At 50.0% G+C, this 18731-nt stretch overlaps 1 protein-coding gene across 4 annotated transcripts in view; it reads right to left on the bottom strand.

The window, feature by feature from the left end:
- Window positions 1–18278, bottom strand: part of TP53INP2 (tumor protein p53 inducible nuclear protein 2) — a 33051-nt gene extending 14773 nt beyond the window's left edge. For 3 of the 4 annotated variants that reach the window (XM_075011881.1, XM_075011877.1, XM_075011879.1), the window contains exons 1-2: window positions 17998–18278; window positions 4550–4940 (exon numbers count right to left, since the gene is read on the bottom strand). In XM_075011881.1, coding sequence (XP_074867982.1) covers window positions 4550–4576 — 27 coding nt within the window. In that variant the 5' untranslated portion in view covers window positions 4577–4940; window positions 17998–18278. The remainder of the gene's footprint in view (window positions 1–4549; window positions 4941–17997) is intronic. The other variant, XM_075011880.1, reaches the window with a different exon arrangement.
- Between the last annotated feature and the right edge of the window lie 453 nt (window positions 18279–18731).

Genomic DNA, 18731 nt, shown 5'->3' with positions numbered 1-18731 from the left:
AGGGGCTTATGGTCCCTTTCACCTTCCCCTATATGTCCATAAATACAGAATTTTTCACAGGCAAACGATATTCTTAAAAGCTCCTCTCAATATATGCACATCTGATTTCTGCCTCAGTCGGGGATTGAGATGCATATACCACTGCTTGCTAACAGTTGTCATACTTCTGTAAAAATCACAGCACCTAACCTGGACTGTGAAGCATCTGCTGGAATTTTAGTAGGCCGCCCTACTAAAGGCCATGGAACTTCAACACTGGCTCTTGCATCAGTTGTCGTTTTACACTTTCTGCTGATTCCACCCGTTCTGCACCCTGGCACCTTTCGTTTTTATTCTCGCTGCATTTTCTCAAAGCTGCTGACTTGATAGGTTAGAGGTGAACTTTCCAAGGTAATTAACCACTCCCAAGAACCACTGGATGTCCTTCTTCAGCTGGAGATCTGACTTCATTTCAATGGCTGAAATCTTCCTCTTACCAAGGTTCACACCTTCATGGGAAATAAGATCCCCAACAAAAGTCAATTTGTAGCCCCTAAAACACATTCCTCCCTATTCAGTTAAGGTTTGCAGCTCTAGACGCATCCAGGACTTCCTGAAGTTGACAATCATTCTCCTTTTACACTGAGCCCCAGATGAAGAAGATGTCATCCACTGAGCTCTCAACACAGTTGATGTGCTCATAGCACGTATGTATGGTTTTGTGTTACACCCGTGGAGCTGAAGCTATGCTGACGGGTTAAGTGTAAGAATTTATGTCTTCTAACTGAGGTATGAAATGTGCATAATTTGAGCTTTCGTCAGTTAATTTTAGCTGCTAAAATCATGAGGATGCATTCAATTTACTAAAAGATGGATGCTAGAACTCAGGGTTTTGCAGGTCGCTTAATACTTAATACTGTCGCTTAAACCGATTTCCATCATATACAGGGTTTCCAGTTTGGGTCAATGGCTCTCGTACCCGCACTATACAAATTATTTTAGCCCTCCTGTACAGAATATTGTGGACTTGCAAATGGAGCCATAATCTCTTCTCTGGCGGGTAGTTTGAAATGTTCTCTTATTATAGCCGTGTTGAGGTCACTGGGAGCTACGCATATGTGTAGTGGGCCCTTACTTTTCTCCACAATGCCTACAGAGCTCACCCGTTCTGCTGTCTCCTTCATTTTTTTGTATTACTTTCACTGCTTCAATGGCACCTTTCTATACAGACACGCAAGTGGAGGGACCTGTTTATTGGTCTGTGTTGTACGTTCACCTTGCCTGCACCCCACTCTAGAAAAAGATCAGCCATGGTCTAAATGACCCCTTGGTGAGAGCACTTAGTTCACCAGACTGAGCTTTTCACATTCAGACAGGGGGTCACCTCTCTTGGCATGACGCTGAATGGAGCCCTGTAGGTGGTGTTTCTATGGCTGAAGCTAGCAACGCATCTTCCCATCACTGGTGTACCTATTCCAGACGAACGAGTCACTTTAGCATTTGTTGTTCCTGGTTTGGGTCTTATATCTCATCCTCTTGTTCAGACAGAATATTAACCAGAGCTCTGGTGTCTGGTCTGAGTGGAACAGCTGTTCCATGTGCTCTCATAGGCAGGATCCTGCCCCCTCACCATTGTTGGCTTGGTAGAGCCCAGTTCATCTATACATGATTCCTCAACCAGGTTGCCTTCAGCTGAATGTACTTGACTTTTCTGTATTTGGCATCTGCATTATCCCTGCATGTACGGACAGCTTCCCAAAGACAATACACTGCTGTGATCCACAATTTTCACATAGCTTCAAGGGGTTCTCATAGCAAATGGTTCCACTCTCTGAGGTGACCTCTTCAGGCTACCTTCTTTTGTACTACACATGGGCAACCTCCTCGGGTGAATTCAGTTCTTTATCTTGTGCTTTCCCAGGGAACATCTTCATTAAGCTGCCGCAGTTGACCTTCCAGGGGTCAATTTAGTGCATTTGATAGGAATGTGCTAAATCAAACTCAAAGGGTGCCCCCCTGTTGGCGCCGGCACTCCTGCTCCTTGCAAGGAGTAGGGACCTCAACAAGAGTGTTTGCTCCTGTGAACCTCCTGCAGTGGAGACCATACAGAAGTGCAAATTAAGGTCCATTGACTCCAGCTATGTGATTAATGTCACTGGAGTTGTGTACCTTTAATTCAATCTTCCCTGTTATTTTAGACATGATCTGCATCTCTGAAGAGCTTTTTCTAGAGTTAAATCTCCTTCCCACAGCAGTCTTTGTCTTGACACATTGGCTTCCAGGTAAAAGCAGGATGTTAAGTAAAATACTGACTAACTCTGATGAACAATGCGTGTCAAAAAGGAAAGAAACCTTTGACAGAGAGAGAGTATTTTTACATGCACGCAAAAAAAGAAAAAAAAGACAGCACAATAGAGCATTATGTCGTGGAATTAAGAAGACTTGGTAACACCTGTGACTTGGCTGAGTTGGCAGCCTGGTCATTTGCTGTGCCAGGAGCAACTCAGCCCACAATGTTATGGCTATAACAAATTATCAGGGCAGCTGGTAGACTTCTGTTTGTACTCCCAGTCTCACAGGTAGATGTCTACACCCTACTCATATGCATGCACAATTTGCTCTGGGCACAACAACCTAATTAAGAGGCTTAGATAAAACAAATTCTAACTGGGGGCGCAGCCAAACTTTCGGTCTGTTCTTAAATCACACGTCCCCTGTACCATCCCAGCCAGCATCACCTTGGCAGATGAAAATAGAGTAAAAAAAAAACAAAACATACTGGCAAAACAACTGTATTTTCCAGGCCCGGCATTTGTTTCTTGTTAAATGAGCAAAGTGATAAGAAATGAAAGGCCAGGGAGACATTAGCCTTCAATAAGACGTTGCTTTTGACGGAGGAAATGGGGAGGGTGAACATTCTGTACGTCCTTCATGTCTGCTCCCAGTTCCAGGAGAAGAGCCCACAAATAAGTAAGTGCCAAACGAATCTGTGTTAAGTCATGCGGGTTAAATGCTCTGATTAAACCAATATAAAGAGATCTACTGCAGCCTTTTAAACTAGAGAACACCCAGCTGAGAGCTCATTAGACAGGTAAAATTAATACCAGTCAGACCCTTTCTCCAACTGATTTGGATCTGGGTGCGGGGGGGGCCTCAGTTGCCAGGGTGCTTTCAGAACCTGGAAATACTGTTAGAGCCCCTGCGGTCTGGGAGAGAGAGCCCAGGGCACTGAGAATGTGTACTTGTTCTCTGTGACAAGCACTGGGGGCCTGCAGGTGTCCCTCCCGCACCCTTCAACGTCCCAGCTGTCGAGCGTCCGGCCCAGACGGTGCTCTGGGTCGGGTCAGCTTAGGACAGCCATGGAGTGGCTGATTCCTGATGTATTGTGCCTGGCCTGGCAGAGAAGCAGGGGGCGTAATGCCAGCCTTTTACTCTGCAGTACAAGCCAGGCAGGAAGGTTGCAATCCGCATAAGCCAGTCACGGCTTTGATAGAAACTTTCCAAGCAAACAACCCAGGAGCAGGTGGTGTTGGGGGGCTTGAGTCCTGGCTCCCAGCTGCCTTCCAGAGGGATCTCGGAGGTCTCCCCACCTCAGCCCTTGCAGGTAGCTCCTGCAGCGCTACTTCCAGATGATATGTAACCAATGCAGGGATAGCAACAAAGGGTCCTGTAGCACGTTATAGACTAACAGAAAAGTTTTGAGCATGAGCTTTCGTGAGCACAGACTCACTTCATCAGATGCTGGTCATGGAAATCTGCAGGGCCAGGTATAAATAAGCCAGAGCAAGGCTGGGGATAACAAGGTTAGCTCAGTCAGGAAGGATGAGGCTATGCAGGGACAGTGAGGCACAGCAGAATAGGATGAGAAACCCACATTCCCTCAGCATAATCAGAGCACCAAGGTTAGGGTTAGGGTCAGTCTTGGCTCCTTCAAACCCCTCCCGCTCCCAGCATCACAAGGTCCCAGACTCACAGCCTTGTTTGTAAGCCTCAAAGTCCCCAAGTGTAACACAGCTCCAAAGGCTGCAGCATCACCACTGCTCCCTCTGGGAGCCAGCGGGGTACCAAACTGGAGAGCTTTGCTTTTCTGCAGCACAGCCAGAGCACAGAGAGCAGCAGGGCAAGCTAACCCCCAGCTCCCTCCGGAAAGTGGGTGGCCAAAAAGCATCTCACAATCTTTTTCTCGCCACCCACAGCCCAGTGGCCTGAGGCCCAGAGAGGCTAAGTGACTTGCTCAAGGTCACACAAGAAGTCTGTTGTGGAGAAGGCACTTGAACCCAGATTGTCCCAGCCTTTAGGAGCACTTTCACCACTGGCCCAGCCTTCCGCCCACTGACCTGAAACTGGGACCTGCGCTGGCCAGAGGCAGAGTGAGGATGAAAGCTAATGGGGGAGTTAACCAGACTCTTTGGAAGCTTGAAGCTTCAGCTGGGGCTTGGTTTCAAACTTCAGACACGGGTGGGGAAGAATAGGTTTTATCTGAAGTGGGTCACTTATCTTTAGGCCTACGGTGCAACAAGAGGTCTTCTAAGCAGTTCCTCCCCCAACTCCTGCCCTCTGCTTTTCTCACCTGGAAGGTCAATAATGAGCCACCCATCCTCTTCCTCCTCCTCAGAGACAAAGGGTTTGGGTTCCTCCAGGTCCTGAGGTGTGCTGCTGTCGCTGAAGAAGAGACTGGTGAGGCGTTGGAACATGGCTGGGGAATGGTTTCCAAGGTGAGCTTTAACGGGAAGAGAGAGAAGAACAACCTCGTGCTGAGCGCCTGCCCCAGAGGAGTACGGAGAAGGAGGTTGCTGGTAGGTGCCAGGTGCTAGAGTGATGCGTGAGAATCCTGTCTGGACGGATGAGTCCTTCTGAAGGGCAGGAGCTCCTTCCTTCCTTCCTTCGCAGCGAAAGCTCAGCTGAGCTGAGTTATGTATAGTGCAATCATGAGGTTCTTCGCTTGGCTTCAGTGCAAAGGCCTGTAAAGAAAGGAGAAATTCATTTACATCCTGTGGCAAGCCAGCACTTCCTGCATCACGAGAGATTCAGATGCCCTGCAGGGAGGAGGGAGAGGAAGCCCTGCTATGGATCTCAGCAACTAGTCACTGCAATAATTTTCTTTGTATGCGGCGGAAAGCACAAACCCCCTGGGCGAGATGCTGCGGCCCTTAGCTCTCTGCAGCCAGGCGCTGTTACCACCCCGACACATACTGCAATGCCAAGCCTTCCCTGCCCCACACCTCCAGCAGCGCCTTTTCCCTCAGCCCTTTTGGCCTTTATTCACTTGGGCCTGGTTTCCTCAAAAGCAAACAAGCCAGCCTAGCACTGGCTCCGCTGCTGATTTTGCAAAGCACAGCCTAGCCCTCTGGCATCACATATGGAACAGATGGGCCGACTAGGGGTCAGGAGATGCAAGCTTGCTGTGCTCCTGACCAGCTGTGTGACCTCAGTCCAGTCATTTTCCCTTGCTGTGCCTGATTTTCTTCTCTGTAAAACGGGGGGGGGGGGGGAGCAGTTTGAAATCTGCTCCTCTGTGAAAAGCATTGTGAGATCTAGAAGTGAAAATCATATTATCCTGCCACAAATCATTATGACAAGCAAGGGGTGAGCTAGGGGACTGCACTGGACACAGAAGAGTTCAGATGGTCACACAGAGCATGAGATGCACTCATGGCTGCAGAATCAGGCTGGGAAATACATGAGAACAGACTTTCCTGGGTCATGTCAATGCTTGTCCCTCTGGCCAGAAGCAGGATGTCGAAAGGCCATGGAAATGGCCAGGCTACCCTCAACCCCCTTCCTGCAGCATATGTTAACCAAAGAAGGATTAAGATTTGGTTCACAGCTGTTGGGGTGCATTGCTTAATCATCCCTTGAGTCCTACCCACTCTCTTCTCTTCCCACCATGTGCTCCTATTTGGATGAGCGTTTGGAGGCATTGGAGGGAGGGGGATCCAATAAATCTTAATTACGCTGGTGGAAATTAGGCCCTGGGCCAAGTGCTAATCTCCAGCCCTTTGGCCTGTTGATTTCAAACAAGTTACTCTGGATTTCCACAGCCAGATCCAGCGCAGCAACTGAAAAGCTGAACAGGCCTTTGAAAGTGGCACGATCCTATTGGGAAGCTGATTAGAATGTGAGTTATAGGGTTTGAGCTACAAAATTCACCCCTTATCAAGATGAAACAGAGTGTGGCACTAAACAGACACACCCAGAGCAGGCATCTGGTGAGGGGCAGCTCCTGTCCCACGAAACTCAGCCATCAGGGTTTTTAACCTCAGAGGGGGGGACAGCACTCAAAAAGTTACTTGAGTAAAAGTACAGCCTCTTTTTGGGAGATGGGAATGTACTTAAGTACAAGTCACTGGTGTCCCTCTGGAAAACTACTTGAGTGAAAATGTGCACATCACCTCTTTTTTGTACTCAAGTACCCAGAAGTGAACGCAGTTGCACTTTTTACTCAAGTAACTTTTGGGGTACTTTCCCCACCTCTGGTCAAACTAGCTGATTGTCTCTTTTGCACTGCATAAGAGAATAACAAACAGCAGTTACAAATAGCCACATTCTCCCCATTTTTCACTCAAATGTGTTGCGATGGGCACGTTCGGTCTGGCTCTGAGAAATACTTGGAGCTCAAAGCACTTTGCAAAGCGATGTGCTACTGTCCTCCTTTCACAGCTGGAGAAATGGAGGCCCAGAGATGCTAAGGACAGCAGCGAGACCAGATTCCCCAGCCCGCTGCTCTCTCCACTGGGCAGGCCTGCCATCCCAGTGCTAACTATCTCTACTAATGGCTGGGTTAAGGGATGAGGTTGGCTGGGTTAGACCAAGGAGTAAGGGAAGTGCAGACAAAGTATGTGATTGCTCCAGGCCTCCATAAGCAACCCTCCTCCTGCTGGAGTGCAGCAAGGATCACCCCGCCAGCTATCGGCCCACCCTCTTTCCCAGATGTCGCAGGCGCATATAAATTGGGCTCCGGTCCACACCGCTTTGGGTTTGGAAAGAAAGTGAACCTCTGGGGTTCTGCAGTCCTAAAGCACATGTGTGATGGCCCATCTCCATTGCTTTTACCTCTGTCCCCTGAGCAGGAAGGAGCAGTTTGGAGGACAAAGCTGTCACTCAAATGCAGAGGGGACTGCCTACAGGCTGGCAGCGCTGAGCGACAAACTGGAACTGGGGGTGGGAGGGTGACTGGGCCTGGAAGCCAGAAAAGAGGGCCGGGTCGGGTCGGGCTGGGCAAGGGGACCGGGCCTGGGAGCTAGGGAGATTAGGGGGAGAGCCTGCAGAGAGCAGGTAAGAGGCTGAGGCTGGAGAAGGAGGCAGAGAAAAATCAGACTGCCTGGCAAGGAGGCTATTCCCAGGAACCTGTGGAGCTTGAGAGAGGAGACAGCTCTGACAATGAACTGGGGCATAGGGGGAGAAATGGGAGGGCTGGGCAAAGGTGGGATGCCCTGGGAACAGCTGGGGCTGCATTGCCCAGCAACCAGGGGCTTTAGGGCCAGGAACCGGAGGCCAGCAGCCCCACTGTGGGAGGAGGGCTGGGGCTGGTGGACACAGAAGGCTTGGGGCTGGGGCTAGCCATACCCTGCCCCCCAAGCCAAGCATTCACCTGTCACCCCTGTGGGGGAAAAGGAGAATGGCTGGGCACAGAGCATGGGCCTGGGAGCAAGGGCAGGGACTGGGAAGGAGAGTCTAGAAGGATGGCACTAGAACCTGCTGCCAAAGGAGACCAGGGCTGGGATGAAAAGCCTGAGGAGTGGAGCTTGGGCGAGAGAGGAATGAGAGTGGCACAGAGGCCTGGGCTGGGGAGAGAATGCAGGGGCAGGTGGCCAGGAGGACGAGGACAGACAGGCTCAGCATGGGAGAAAGACGGAACAGAAGGGTTCCACGCCACCAGAGCACACGCCCCTCCAGCGCCTGCTCTGGAACCCAAGACTTGAGTCTCACACGCTCTCTGACAACAACAAGCAGCTGTGAAACCCCCGTGGCAAAGGGTCCTCTCCCCACTCTGGTGCTACTCCACAGAAAGGAAGACAACCTGCTACTGCTTACGTCTGTGCAGTGGATCTAAAGGCTCCAATGACTGATGATGCATTTGAGTGGGAGTAAGATGCCACAAGGTGGACTCCTTTGAACGTCCTCCCCAGGTGGGGAGAATGAACCAAGTCATGTGAGCCACGGGTCCCCAGAGCCTTTGCCAGATAAGGAACAGGGTTGGGTTAGCAGGTGGCTGCAGGCAGTGCTGAGGCGTGGCTGCTGAAGAGCACACAGACCGAGCAACCAACCACCGGACTGGCTGAGCCTTGGGGAGCAGAGGCTGTGCCTAGATAAGAGGCTGGGTGAGAGCTCTTCCTTCTGAGCTTATTTTGTTTGAGCAGGGCCAGGAGGAGCTGGAAGAAGCTGGCCTGAAGTAGCACCCAGTCCAGCCCCTGGAGAGGCCTTGGGGCTCCCCTGACTGTGGGAGGACCCCAGAAGAGAGAAACAGCTTTTGTTTTGCTGTGTCTGGCCCGTGTGGGGCATTTGAGGAACACTGGGCAAAGGGAAGCAAAGCCAGGGGCCTTGTAACCCCTCCCCAGGCTGTGAAGGGGCTGACATTAACAAATGCATAGCCGACCTATTCCTGGCACTGCCTAAGGACTGCAATCTTGGCTGTGCCCCTGTAATAATGCCCTCTCGGGGGGCCGGGGGCATGGAATCAGTTATGTATTGCAGTGCAGTAAAAAGAAAATAACTCAGCAAATACCACATGAGCTAGTTTGCTACAATGGTGTTATGGTCAAGACCTGTGCTAAGCGTGGTGTGTAATACAAGCCTTGTGATACACATGCTTCCTAAATCAATGAACTACCCAGCAGAGCAGAGACTCAGCCAGGCTATAAACAACAGAGACTGGGATAAGTGTAACAGCTGGGGCTGCTCTCCTTTATAGCTGGGGTCATTCGAATCCTGTGAACGGCAGAGTTCAGAGGGTGCAGAGATGACTGTAAGCCATTGTTGCCTCCCCCTTCCTCAGGGCTGCATCTCCTGGGTGTGCAGTACAGAACTAACTCCTTGTGAATAGCCTCTGACAACCCCACTACAGTAAACCCTTGAGGTATACAGGGGTTGTGTTCCTGCAAACCCCACGTAACTCAAATTTTTGCACAAGTCGAGGGGAGATGGGGGATTGCAGCCTGGTTCCTGGCTGCTGGGGCTTGCAGGAGCCGGGAAACTGACCAACCGACCAGGGCTGGTCAGTTTCCTGGCTCCCAGAGTGGCGGGGAGCTGGGAACCAGGGAGCAGCCTGGTTCCAGTCACCTTGCTGCTTGCAGTTGGGAAACTGCCTAGGTCATGACAGGGAAGCGGGAACCAGCCATGAGCTGGTCAGTTTCACAGTCCCACAAGCCCAGGGGAGACAGGAACCAAGTGGCAGCCTGGTTCCCGGCTCCCCTGTGCTGGTGGAATCCCGGAAACTGACAAGTCATAAACTGGTCAGTTCCCAGGTCCTGCAAGCAGCAAGGAGAGGGAAACCAAGCAGCAGCCTTATCTGGGGCTGCCACTGGGGGAATGAGCTGGGAGCCCAGCTGCAAGGAGCTGGTGGACCCCTGCCCACACCAACCAGGGACCCTACAGCTGGCTCTGCCAGCTGGGCGCTGCCCAGCTAGCTTCCAGCCATAGGGCTGTAGGTCTCCCTGCCCCGCAGCCGGGGACCACATAGCTGGCTCTGCATCTTCCCACCCCCCGGCTGGGAACCCCACAGCTGGCTCTGCTGACTGGCCGCTGTCCAGCTGGCTTCCAGCTGTGGGGTCTCCTCACCGCCCCCCAGCACCCTCTTCACACCCCCTGTCATGTAAACGCGAGATATGCACATTCGACCTGCACACATCTGGAGGGATTACTGTACTTGACTTAGGTGTCTCTGTACTGAAGTCCTCCTCCTGGCTTTCCCATCCCATCCTACAAATCCTTGCTGCCTTCAGGAAGGTTTCCATGGAACAAGGGCAAGAGTCAGCCCTAAGAAACACCTTGTCATTTACAATGAGCCATTTCCTTCCTCTTAAACCCTTCAGTCCAGTGTCTGCTGGTGCTTTTATAGATGACCCTGATGGGTCATAATGAATGCCAAGAGAGCATAGCACTGTGATGGAAGCAATTAGGACAGGCTCATGGCTCAGCAGGTGAACTGGGCAGAGGCTACAAGGAGAGCAGGAAACGCACTGGTCCATGAATCAGGACTGGTTTCTGGACAATCTAGGGCAAATCACTTAGTGCTGAGTCTCCCAAGGGAGATGAGTTTTCCAAAGGAGGTAAGCAGCTCAGCTCTTGGGGGCTCCACCTTCAAACACATTTTTGGCCTGGTTCTCAGAGGTTCTCAGCACCTATAACTCTCACTGACTTCGAGTGGAGTTGCGGGTGTTCTGCAACCAACTTCCAGGGGGCCCATGGTGTGAACACTCAGGAATTCAGACGCCCCAAATCAGTGGCCACTTTTGAAAATTATCAGCTCTCCCCTGTGTAGTCACCCCATCCACTGAGCTTCTCTGTCTCTCTCACCCAGACCCTGCTCCTTGCTCTGCTTCTTCTTCCCCTTTGGTTCTTTCCTCAGCGGCTTCCCCATGCAAAGGCCAGGAAAAGAAGCAGTGTCCTGGAAGTTAGGAACCCAAACAGGAGTGTGGCCATAGCATGCCTAGGAGGAGCTCAGATTGCTTTAACCTGACGCTGCCTTAGGGCTTGTCTGCACATACAACGCTGCAGTGAAGACACTATCTAATGCTTCTCTCATTGGTGATAGCTGTGTCTGTGAGCAATGTCCACCTGCTGACATAATGCAGCCTACACTAGGCGTTGGGGCAGTAGAGCTGTGTCTCTTAGGAGTGTGGATTTTGAACATCCCTGAGTGACGCAGCTGTCCTGACTAAAGTCGGAGGAGAATGACAGCATGAAATAAAAGTTGCATGAGACATAATGATGGCACTTCGTAAGGGGCAACTCCAATTTTTGCCTTTTGATGGGGGGGGGCGCAGCTCTCCCCCCATAGGCACGCACACACTCACTGTATATCATGTGTAGGACACGGTGAAACTCCCCAAGAATGCTCTCCTCATCAACAGACTCACACAGCTGCTTTGTGGAACTCAGTCAGCTGCTTTTGTTCTGCAAAGGTTTGTAGACTCCCTGTGTGCTTGGGGACGGCTTGGTCTGGCCTTGGCCCTGCCTGAGCATCACTTCCTGGAGCCTAGGAGCAAAGCTTCCCACTGTGAAGTAGGGACTGGAGTTCATAAATCTTGTCCCCTTCCCAGCTGCAAAGGAAGCTAGACAGGGAATGGGTAGGGGGTCATCTGCTCACAACCTGACAGCTAGGGGACCACCCTGTGCTGGGTGAATGGACAAAGGCTCTGGCTTTTTGGGCTGGAGAGGGAGAGAAGTGAAAACAAAGATGGTTGTGGCTGGTGCCACCGAGTTCTGCGTGATGCAAGGTGCCAACTGTGAGACATCAACCTCCAACGTCAGACTAGTCACGTGGTGTAGGCACCCAGCTCTTTCTTGAATGGGATCAAATAGCCACTGTGTTACAAGGCTGTGGCTAACGTGTGATTTGAGCTGGGTCTCTGCTCTCAGACTTATGGTCTGAAGGCATAAGAGAGATCAGACCTACCTTAACCTTTATTTGCCATCAAAGGGTTAGACATTTCTCTGGATTTTTCTCCTCTCCACCCGCTGCTCCTCTAATCCCAGGCAAAATTTCCCAGTGTTTCAAATAGGTTTTCCTCCAGTCACCGCTGCCTTTTCCCCCATGTTGGCCCCTACCCTTAGGACGAGCTCAGGAACTGGCAGCAGAGGAAGGTGAGCCAATTGCAGTGGCCCTAACAGAAGAGGACCAGTCACAATTCTCAACCCACCCTCAAGAGACTTCCTCTTCCACGCCACAGAGGCCCCTGGTGGCCCATTCCAATGTGGAAAGTAGCAGCCATTGAATGGTACTCCTTATGGATAAACCTGCTACTTAAGGGTTAAGTATGTCATTGGTTTTCAGAGTGGTAGCTCAGTGGTTTGAGCATTGGCCTGCTAAACCCAGAGTTGTGAGCTTTCAATCCTGAGGGGGGCCATTTAGGGAGCTGGGGTGGGGGAAAAAAAAGTGGGGTGCTTGGCCCTGCTAAGAGGGCAGGGGACTGGACTTGATGACCTCCCAAGGTCCCTTCCAGTTCTAGGAGATGCGTATCTCCATTCCATAACTTTATGCACTTTGAGTAACTAAGAGTTAAAACTTTTAAACAAATGACTTTTCCCGTAGATCTACATATGTAACTAGCTTTGTTTTGTGAATCACTGTCACTGCAGATAGACCTACAAGCTAAGACCAGAAGGAAAAGCAACAAAGATCTACGATGAATGAGAATCCTGCTGAAGATAGAAGGAGGAGTCTGTTTCTTGGTACTTAACAGGGACAGTAGCTCTAGTATCACAGGCGGTAATAACATGATTCAGAAAACTGCACAGTGCTCCTAGAAACTTTCCATAAATGCTACACAGCAGGACAGGGACATTCTTCCCAAGCAGAGCTAAGAATACACCAGGCAGTCGTCACTACAATGCACTGGAGATACAAATTAAATGCATTCCTATGAGGCTCTTGTGTAATGCTATTTTCAGCCACCTCTACAAGAGAGACACACAGATAATAATGCCCCCCCTTTTGGTGTCCATAATCCTTTGCTTCGAGATTAAATGCTGTGCAATGAAAGATTTCACAACCCTCCAGGATGTGAACCAGACCGGAATTCTTAAGCAGACATTTTTGGAAACATATTTACTGCACGGCTCTTCAAGAGCACATCTGTGTTTTGTGTGCTGAAGTAATCGGCCAAGCTCAGACGTCAGCAGCAACACTTGAGCATGGGACCTTTGGCATCTGGCAGACACCTATAAACACTATTAGCTAAAGGGCAAAACTCCATGACATGGCAACAGTAGAACTAAGACTATTATCCTAAATAGATGGGCCACTTGGAGGGGGATGTGACGCACACCTGAAGTATGTTGCTCTAACAGAAAATGTAGGGCAAGGAGCTGTATCCAATATTGTGATCACCAGAGAATAATGAATTTTTGGATGGGTGAATGACATATCTTTAATAACTTCATTAGAATCCACCTTCACTGCAAAGGGTGGGTGAGAAGACTGTTGCGGGACTCATAAACCTTCAGAACAGCTTTGCAAAGCTGGCTTAGTGCATTTATAAACCCAAATCTCTGCATATCAATCCTATGGTGTATATGTTGTTGTTAACGAACCATGAATTAAATCCACTCATGCATTTCCCAAAGGAACTCTGTTAATCTTAACTGATGCTCAGAGTTGGCCAGTTGCAGGATTGGGGCCTATGTAGACCCATCGAGTCCAGTGCTGTGTCACTGTCACTTAACCTCAAGTGAAGATTAAATTCAGGCTTGGAGTCATATCAGTTACTATCGCCTGAAGAGGTGCTCTGGAGTTTGGGGAAACGAATGTGAAGCAAATGGCTTTTATCAGGAAGTTCTGCATTCAGTGGGGAAGGCAGCTTTTATCGCAACTGCTCACATACCGCTGGCCCAGCCACTCTGGCGCTGCATAGGAGAACCAGAAAAAGAAGGAGACAAGCTCTCGTTTCAGTCTCCAAGCTGAGTGAAATGCAGGAGGCAGCCATATGTTGGTTCATAGCTATTTTCAGGTGACAAAATAACTACTCTAAATAACTTGGGGGCAGGAAGAAGAGGAAGGATGTGGGGCTTTTTCTTGCCCTCTCCAAAAACACTACTTTTGGCAGCATCTGTTTAAGAACTCCAGCCCAGCATCTTGCTGAAGTTGATTGGTTTTGTTCTGTCATCGGGGTGGGTGTTCTTCCCCTTGTGGGTGAGAAGTGGGGGGAACCATAAAGCCCTGGGCTTCCAGCTATGCCACAACTCTTCAGTGAAAGCAGCACCCAAGGGGTCAGATTTGTCCCCAATATAAAACCATTGGAGTCAGTGGCACTTCAGTGAGGATAAATTTGACCCGCTAGGTGTCTTAATACATGACATGCTGTATGTAGGAAAAAGGGACAACACTGGATTTCAAATTCTCCCACAGAAGCCTGGGCTTTCTTTCAACAGGCCAGAATACACACAACCACCGTGATTTATCACGTGGATTTCTGGAAGCTATGTAACAAGATTAATAGGAGTACCTGCCTCTATGGAGCTCATAGGATGAATAAGCCAAGAGCGCACTTATATGGAAAACTGTAAGACTGAATGTCAGTCCGGAACATTTTATTTTCAAGACGCAAAGGCCTCAACCCTCCAATGAGCACTGTTGGAGCTCTGTACCCGCAGAGAACAGTTAGGGCTCTGGCTGCAGACCTGAGCTGCCTGGGCCAAGCTTCTTGTGGGATTAGGGCCAAAGAAATTATTGGTTAGGATCCGATGTCTTTACTGCTGGCTACGAGCACTAAGTGTTAGTGCAAAATGATTCGGCAAGGAAAATCTGCTAGTATCCTACACTCATTCAGCTATCCAGACATTTTGATGTGATAAGTGGAATTTTTTTTTTAAATGGTGGTCTCTGCCGCTATTGGGAAGAGTAGGGGAAAGGATTTACTGAAGGGTGGAGTTTTTAATACATCTGAGACTGAATGTGGCAGAATTATAATCTAGATTACATTACTGTAGAACCGAGGAGCCTGAGTCCTGAACCAGATCATCATGGTGCAAGGTGCTATGCAAGGAGAACAAACAGACAGTCCCTGCCCCAAAGAGTTTACAATCTAACCATGATCCAACAGATGGAGATTGACTGACAATATTGCTCAGTTTAATGGGATGTGGTGTCACAGCACCAGTGGTCTAACCATTGTCGAGCTTTTTGTAGGTATTGTGGAAAAGAGGGGCGAGGAATGGGGTGAAGTTCACCTCTGGTCATAACAATTAAGCCCTGTACAAGTTTTAGTCACAGCTTTATCTACACAGCATGTCCCGGTCTGCGTCTGCAGGAGACCATGGTCAATGCTTGTTCAGCTGCACCCATTATATGGCCATCCATTTTCAGCAGTGAGTATGTTTCAGAGGAGGGACAGTGTTTTACACCCTGAGGCTTAAATAGCATCTAGGCTTTGGTCTGGGCTCTGAGATGGGGGGTTATCTAGATTCAGTCTACCCTGGAGAAATTATACCCATGATTCCCATCACTCCTGATCCCAGAACTTCTGCTTATTCCCACCCTGGTGATCTGCAGCTAGACATCCCTCAAAGAACTCACATCTAGAGCCAGATTTTCAGAGTCTCAGCATCTAGCAGCTTCCATGGCTCTGGCCAGTTCATTTAGGTGACCTGAAGGAAGCTGCTGACTGCTGAGCCCTTTTGAAAATCCAGCCCCTAGAACAGCCAATGATCTAACGACTTCTGACATGTCTCGCCACCTGAAAAACAAGTGGTAAGGACAGGTTCAGCAGCCAGAATTTGCCTGCAATACGGCTAATGCACATCTAACACAACTTCAACTGAGCAGTGAGATTTGCTGCAGCGCTTGTAACTTCCACAGCATAGAGAGGGTTGTAGCAAATACTTGGACACACCAATGCTGGTATTTGTATCTCTGTCAATGTGGTAAAATCTAAAATGAAGGACACCCAGGGTCCCAATTCAGCAAACCATTGAACCCTACACTTCAACCACATTGCAGTTAATGGAACTTACCTACCAGCTTCAGTGCTTTGCTAAATCAGGGTATAAAAATTTCCCTAGTCAAACTCCAACAACACGGCATGAAGCGGTTTTAGCTAAATAAATCTAACTTGCATTTCATGTCAGTATTTCAAGTAACTTTACAATGTATTAGACCAGTTTTGCCTGGGGTGCATTAGATAGAGTTTGAGCTTTACTCAAGTAACTACAAATAATGTTTGTAAAAGTATTTTCTATTTCCTGTCTCCTTCCCCAGCTAGATATATTTATGGAGCAGCCACCTGGACAGTGGCAGGTCACTAAAATAACCTTGCTCCATTAGGTAGAAAAAAATAAATAGAAAAATTTGGGCTCTGCATTACTGATTAGGTATTAAAGAATATTGAATGTAGAACATTATCTCACCCTAATAGATCATTTCTCGCATGTACTATGGCATCAGTGAACATTGTCATCTAAACTGTATGGAAAAAATAAGTTAGGCCACTAATTTGTATGTGTCAGGATTAAATTATATAGAGCTATTCATATAATTCGGTGAAGTTGCTATCACTAAAGATAACTTCCCAGAACAAAACAAAGCAGCAGATACTCGGCACTTTCTGCTGCTTTGTTTTGCTGGAGTACTGGCTAACACGGCCACCTCTCTGTTCCTAGAACAGAGGCAATATTCCCTGTAAGACGAGCACCAGAAAAATATTCAGAGGTCACCCAGCTGATGAGCAGAGCATTTTGTTTTCACTGGCCGTTCACATCCGCACATGCCTCCATGCACATAACATTTATTCTAACCAGGGATGGAAAAAAGTAGAAGGGACAGGAAGCCAAGGTATTGGTGCTTCCCCCCGGCTTTACCGTCTTTATGGAGCTGAGCAGCCTGACCTTGTCTTGCTCGGGAAGGCAAAGATAAAAATATTACAGCCTTTTTGCCTACAAAGCTGTCAGAGGAATGTGCAGCAGACCAGCTCTCGCTGAGGACATTACAGCCTCGGCGCAGGTCAAAGGAGGACAACTTCAATATCTGTTGTGGAGGAGGGCTGGCCTGGGTGACGTTTCAATGTCATATGCAAATAACGTTACGTCACCACAGGCGTCCGATCCCAGAAAGCCAATGGGAATAGAGATCTGCCTTTAATCTTAATCCGTTGGTGTTGGAACAAACAAACAGAGACAAGCGGGTACCGGCTCCAGCAGGGCAACTGGGCCACCGATTTCTTTCCGCACACGCCGAGATGGGAAAAAAAAAAATTTCGCCCTTGCATGAGCTTGGCCTTTGTTCCTATTCCTGTTCCCCAGCAGCAGCAGCAGCAGCAGCAGCAGGAGGCGGGCAGCCACCCCTTGGCACCAGCGCCAGTTTCCATAGAAGGGCAGAACAGCCGGCTCGGCTTTGCCTGTAACTCCGGCCTGGCCTCTCTCCTCCCCTAGGCTTAGTTGCTAAAGCCCGAGCGGATCTGGTGCAATCCCCGCTCTCGGCTTCCTCCCAGCGAGAGACGTCTGAGCAGAGACACAGCCGGGGCCGCAGCAGCAGCTGCAGCCGCAGCACCCCCCCCCCCCCACACACCCCGAGTGGTAGTTAATAACGATGTCCACTTTGCACCGCCTGCTCCTCTCTGCTCCCAGCCCCTTCCCGTCGGACCTGCCCCGGCTGTGTGGCACAGGGACAAGCGGCTCCTCTCCTGCCCACGCCAGCGGGAGCCCCAGGCCCAGCGCGTTCATTGTTTCTGGTGACCACGTACCAGATCCCAGCAAAATCCCCATCCTGGGGAGTCGGGAGCAGGCGCGTTTAGCCGGGGCCATTGGCTTTCACAATCCTGCCTCGACCTTAAGCTTCTTTGCTCTCCCTTCCCCCACACTGGCAAGCCCAGCCCAGAAAGTCAGACTCTTGTGCGGCTGAAGTAAATAGGGGCCCTGTCTCCAGATCCCCAGTGACCCTGTCCGGTCACCCTGGTCACTTCAGGCTAGGACTGATGTATATCAACAACAAAAGGCCCATTTTCTTCATAGCTAGCTGTCTCCCCAACAAGCTAGTGAGGTCTCTCCCCCCTTCCCACACCCCATCAAACCACAATGCACACAACGTACTGCAACACAAAGAGATGTCCCTGCCTCCACACAGCCAGATAAATGCAAAGGGACTTTAACTCGCCATCCCACACCAGAAATTAGCCGGCTCTTAAATCTTAATACACCCTCGCAGGGAGATTTAGCACGCGCCCAAGCCGCTCCGTGCAGAGAGAGGGGCCTGAAAACGGAAACAAACACGCGTAATTAAAACAAAATCCCGCCGACCGTACAAAGAGAGGGCCCCCAGGTCCGAATTTAGCCAGCCCCCTCCCAGAACAGAGGGACGGCACTTACCTTGCCTTTAATGTCAGCAAAGATTTTGTAAACAACACCGTAAGAAACCCACAAAAATTGTTAAATATCGTAAAGCACCAGCTGCAGGCAGGCTGTGAGGTAGTTTTAATTGAAAGCAACAACGACAATATAAATGGGAAATTAAAAAAAAAAACCCAAAGATGCAGGTGGTAGCGGCGTTTGTTCTTCTCAGAAGATATGCACCATTGCAAAGCTGTGGACGGCTGTTGCTGGGGCCGGACCCTCCCTCCACTGGCTTCAGGGTTCTTATTTTCTGTTATTGCTGCTAGTCTCGGACCGGATCAGAAATTGGAACGTCCAAACAGCTGATTGTGGCGTCACAAAGGGGGCCGCCCGCTGAGGGCGGAACCCGGCTGAGAAGCAGCCAATCGGAGGCAGACCTGGCTGGGGGGCGGTGCTTCCCGGGTGCGCCCTCCGGGGAGCTGGAGGAGGAGCTAATTGCACCACGTGAGGGCCGGGACTCGTGTGAAGTTTGGGGTGCTGTGGCATTCTGTGGGGTCCGGGCTGGGGGTGCGGATCCTCACCCTCTGTCTGCTCCCAGCCCATCCCCCCAATGCCAGACCTTTAATGGGCAGGGGGGTTCCCAGGGATCTGCTCCTTCCCCACCTTGCAAAGAGGATAGAGGGCAGTGCAGCCCACGTCTTCTGTCCATCCCACGCGTTGGGGTCCCTCTTCCCTGTCCCACCTTGGTTGCTGGGTGGCCTTAGCTTTCT

This window comes from Carettochelys insculpta, chromosome 17, assembly GCF_033958435.1.
Source record: "Carettochelys insculpta isolate YL-2023 chromosome 17, ASM3395843v1, whole genome shotgun sequence".
Lineage (NCBI taxonomy): Eukaryota > Metazoa > Chordata > Testudines > Carettochelyidae > Carettochelys > Carettochelys insculpta.
This window is presented reverse-complemented; position numbering and strand designations above follow the sequence as displayed.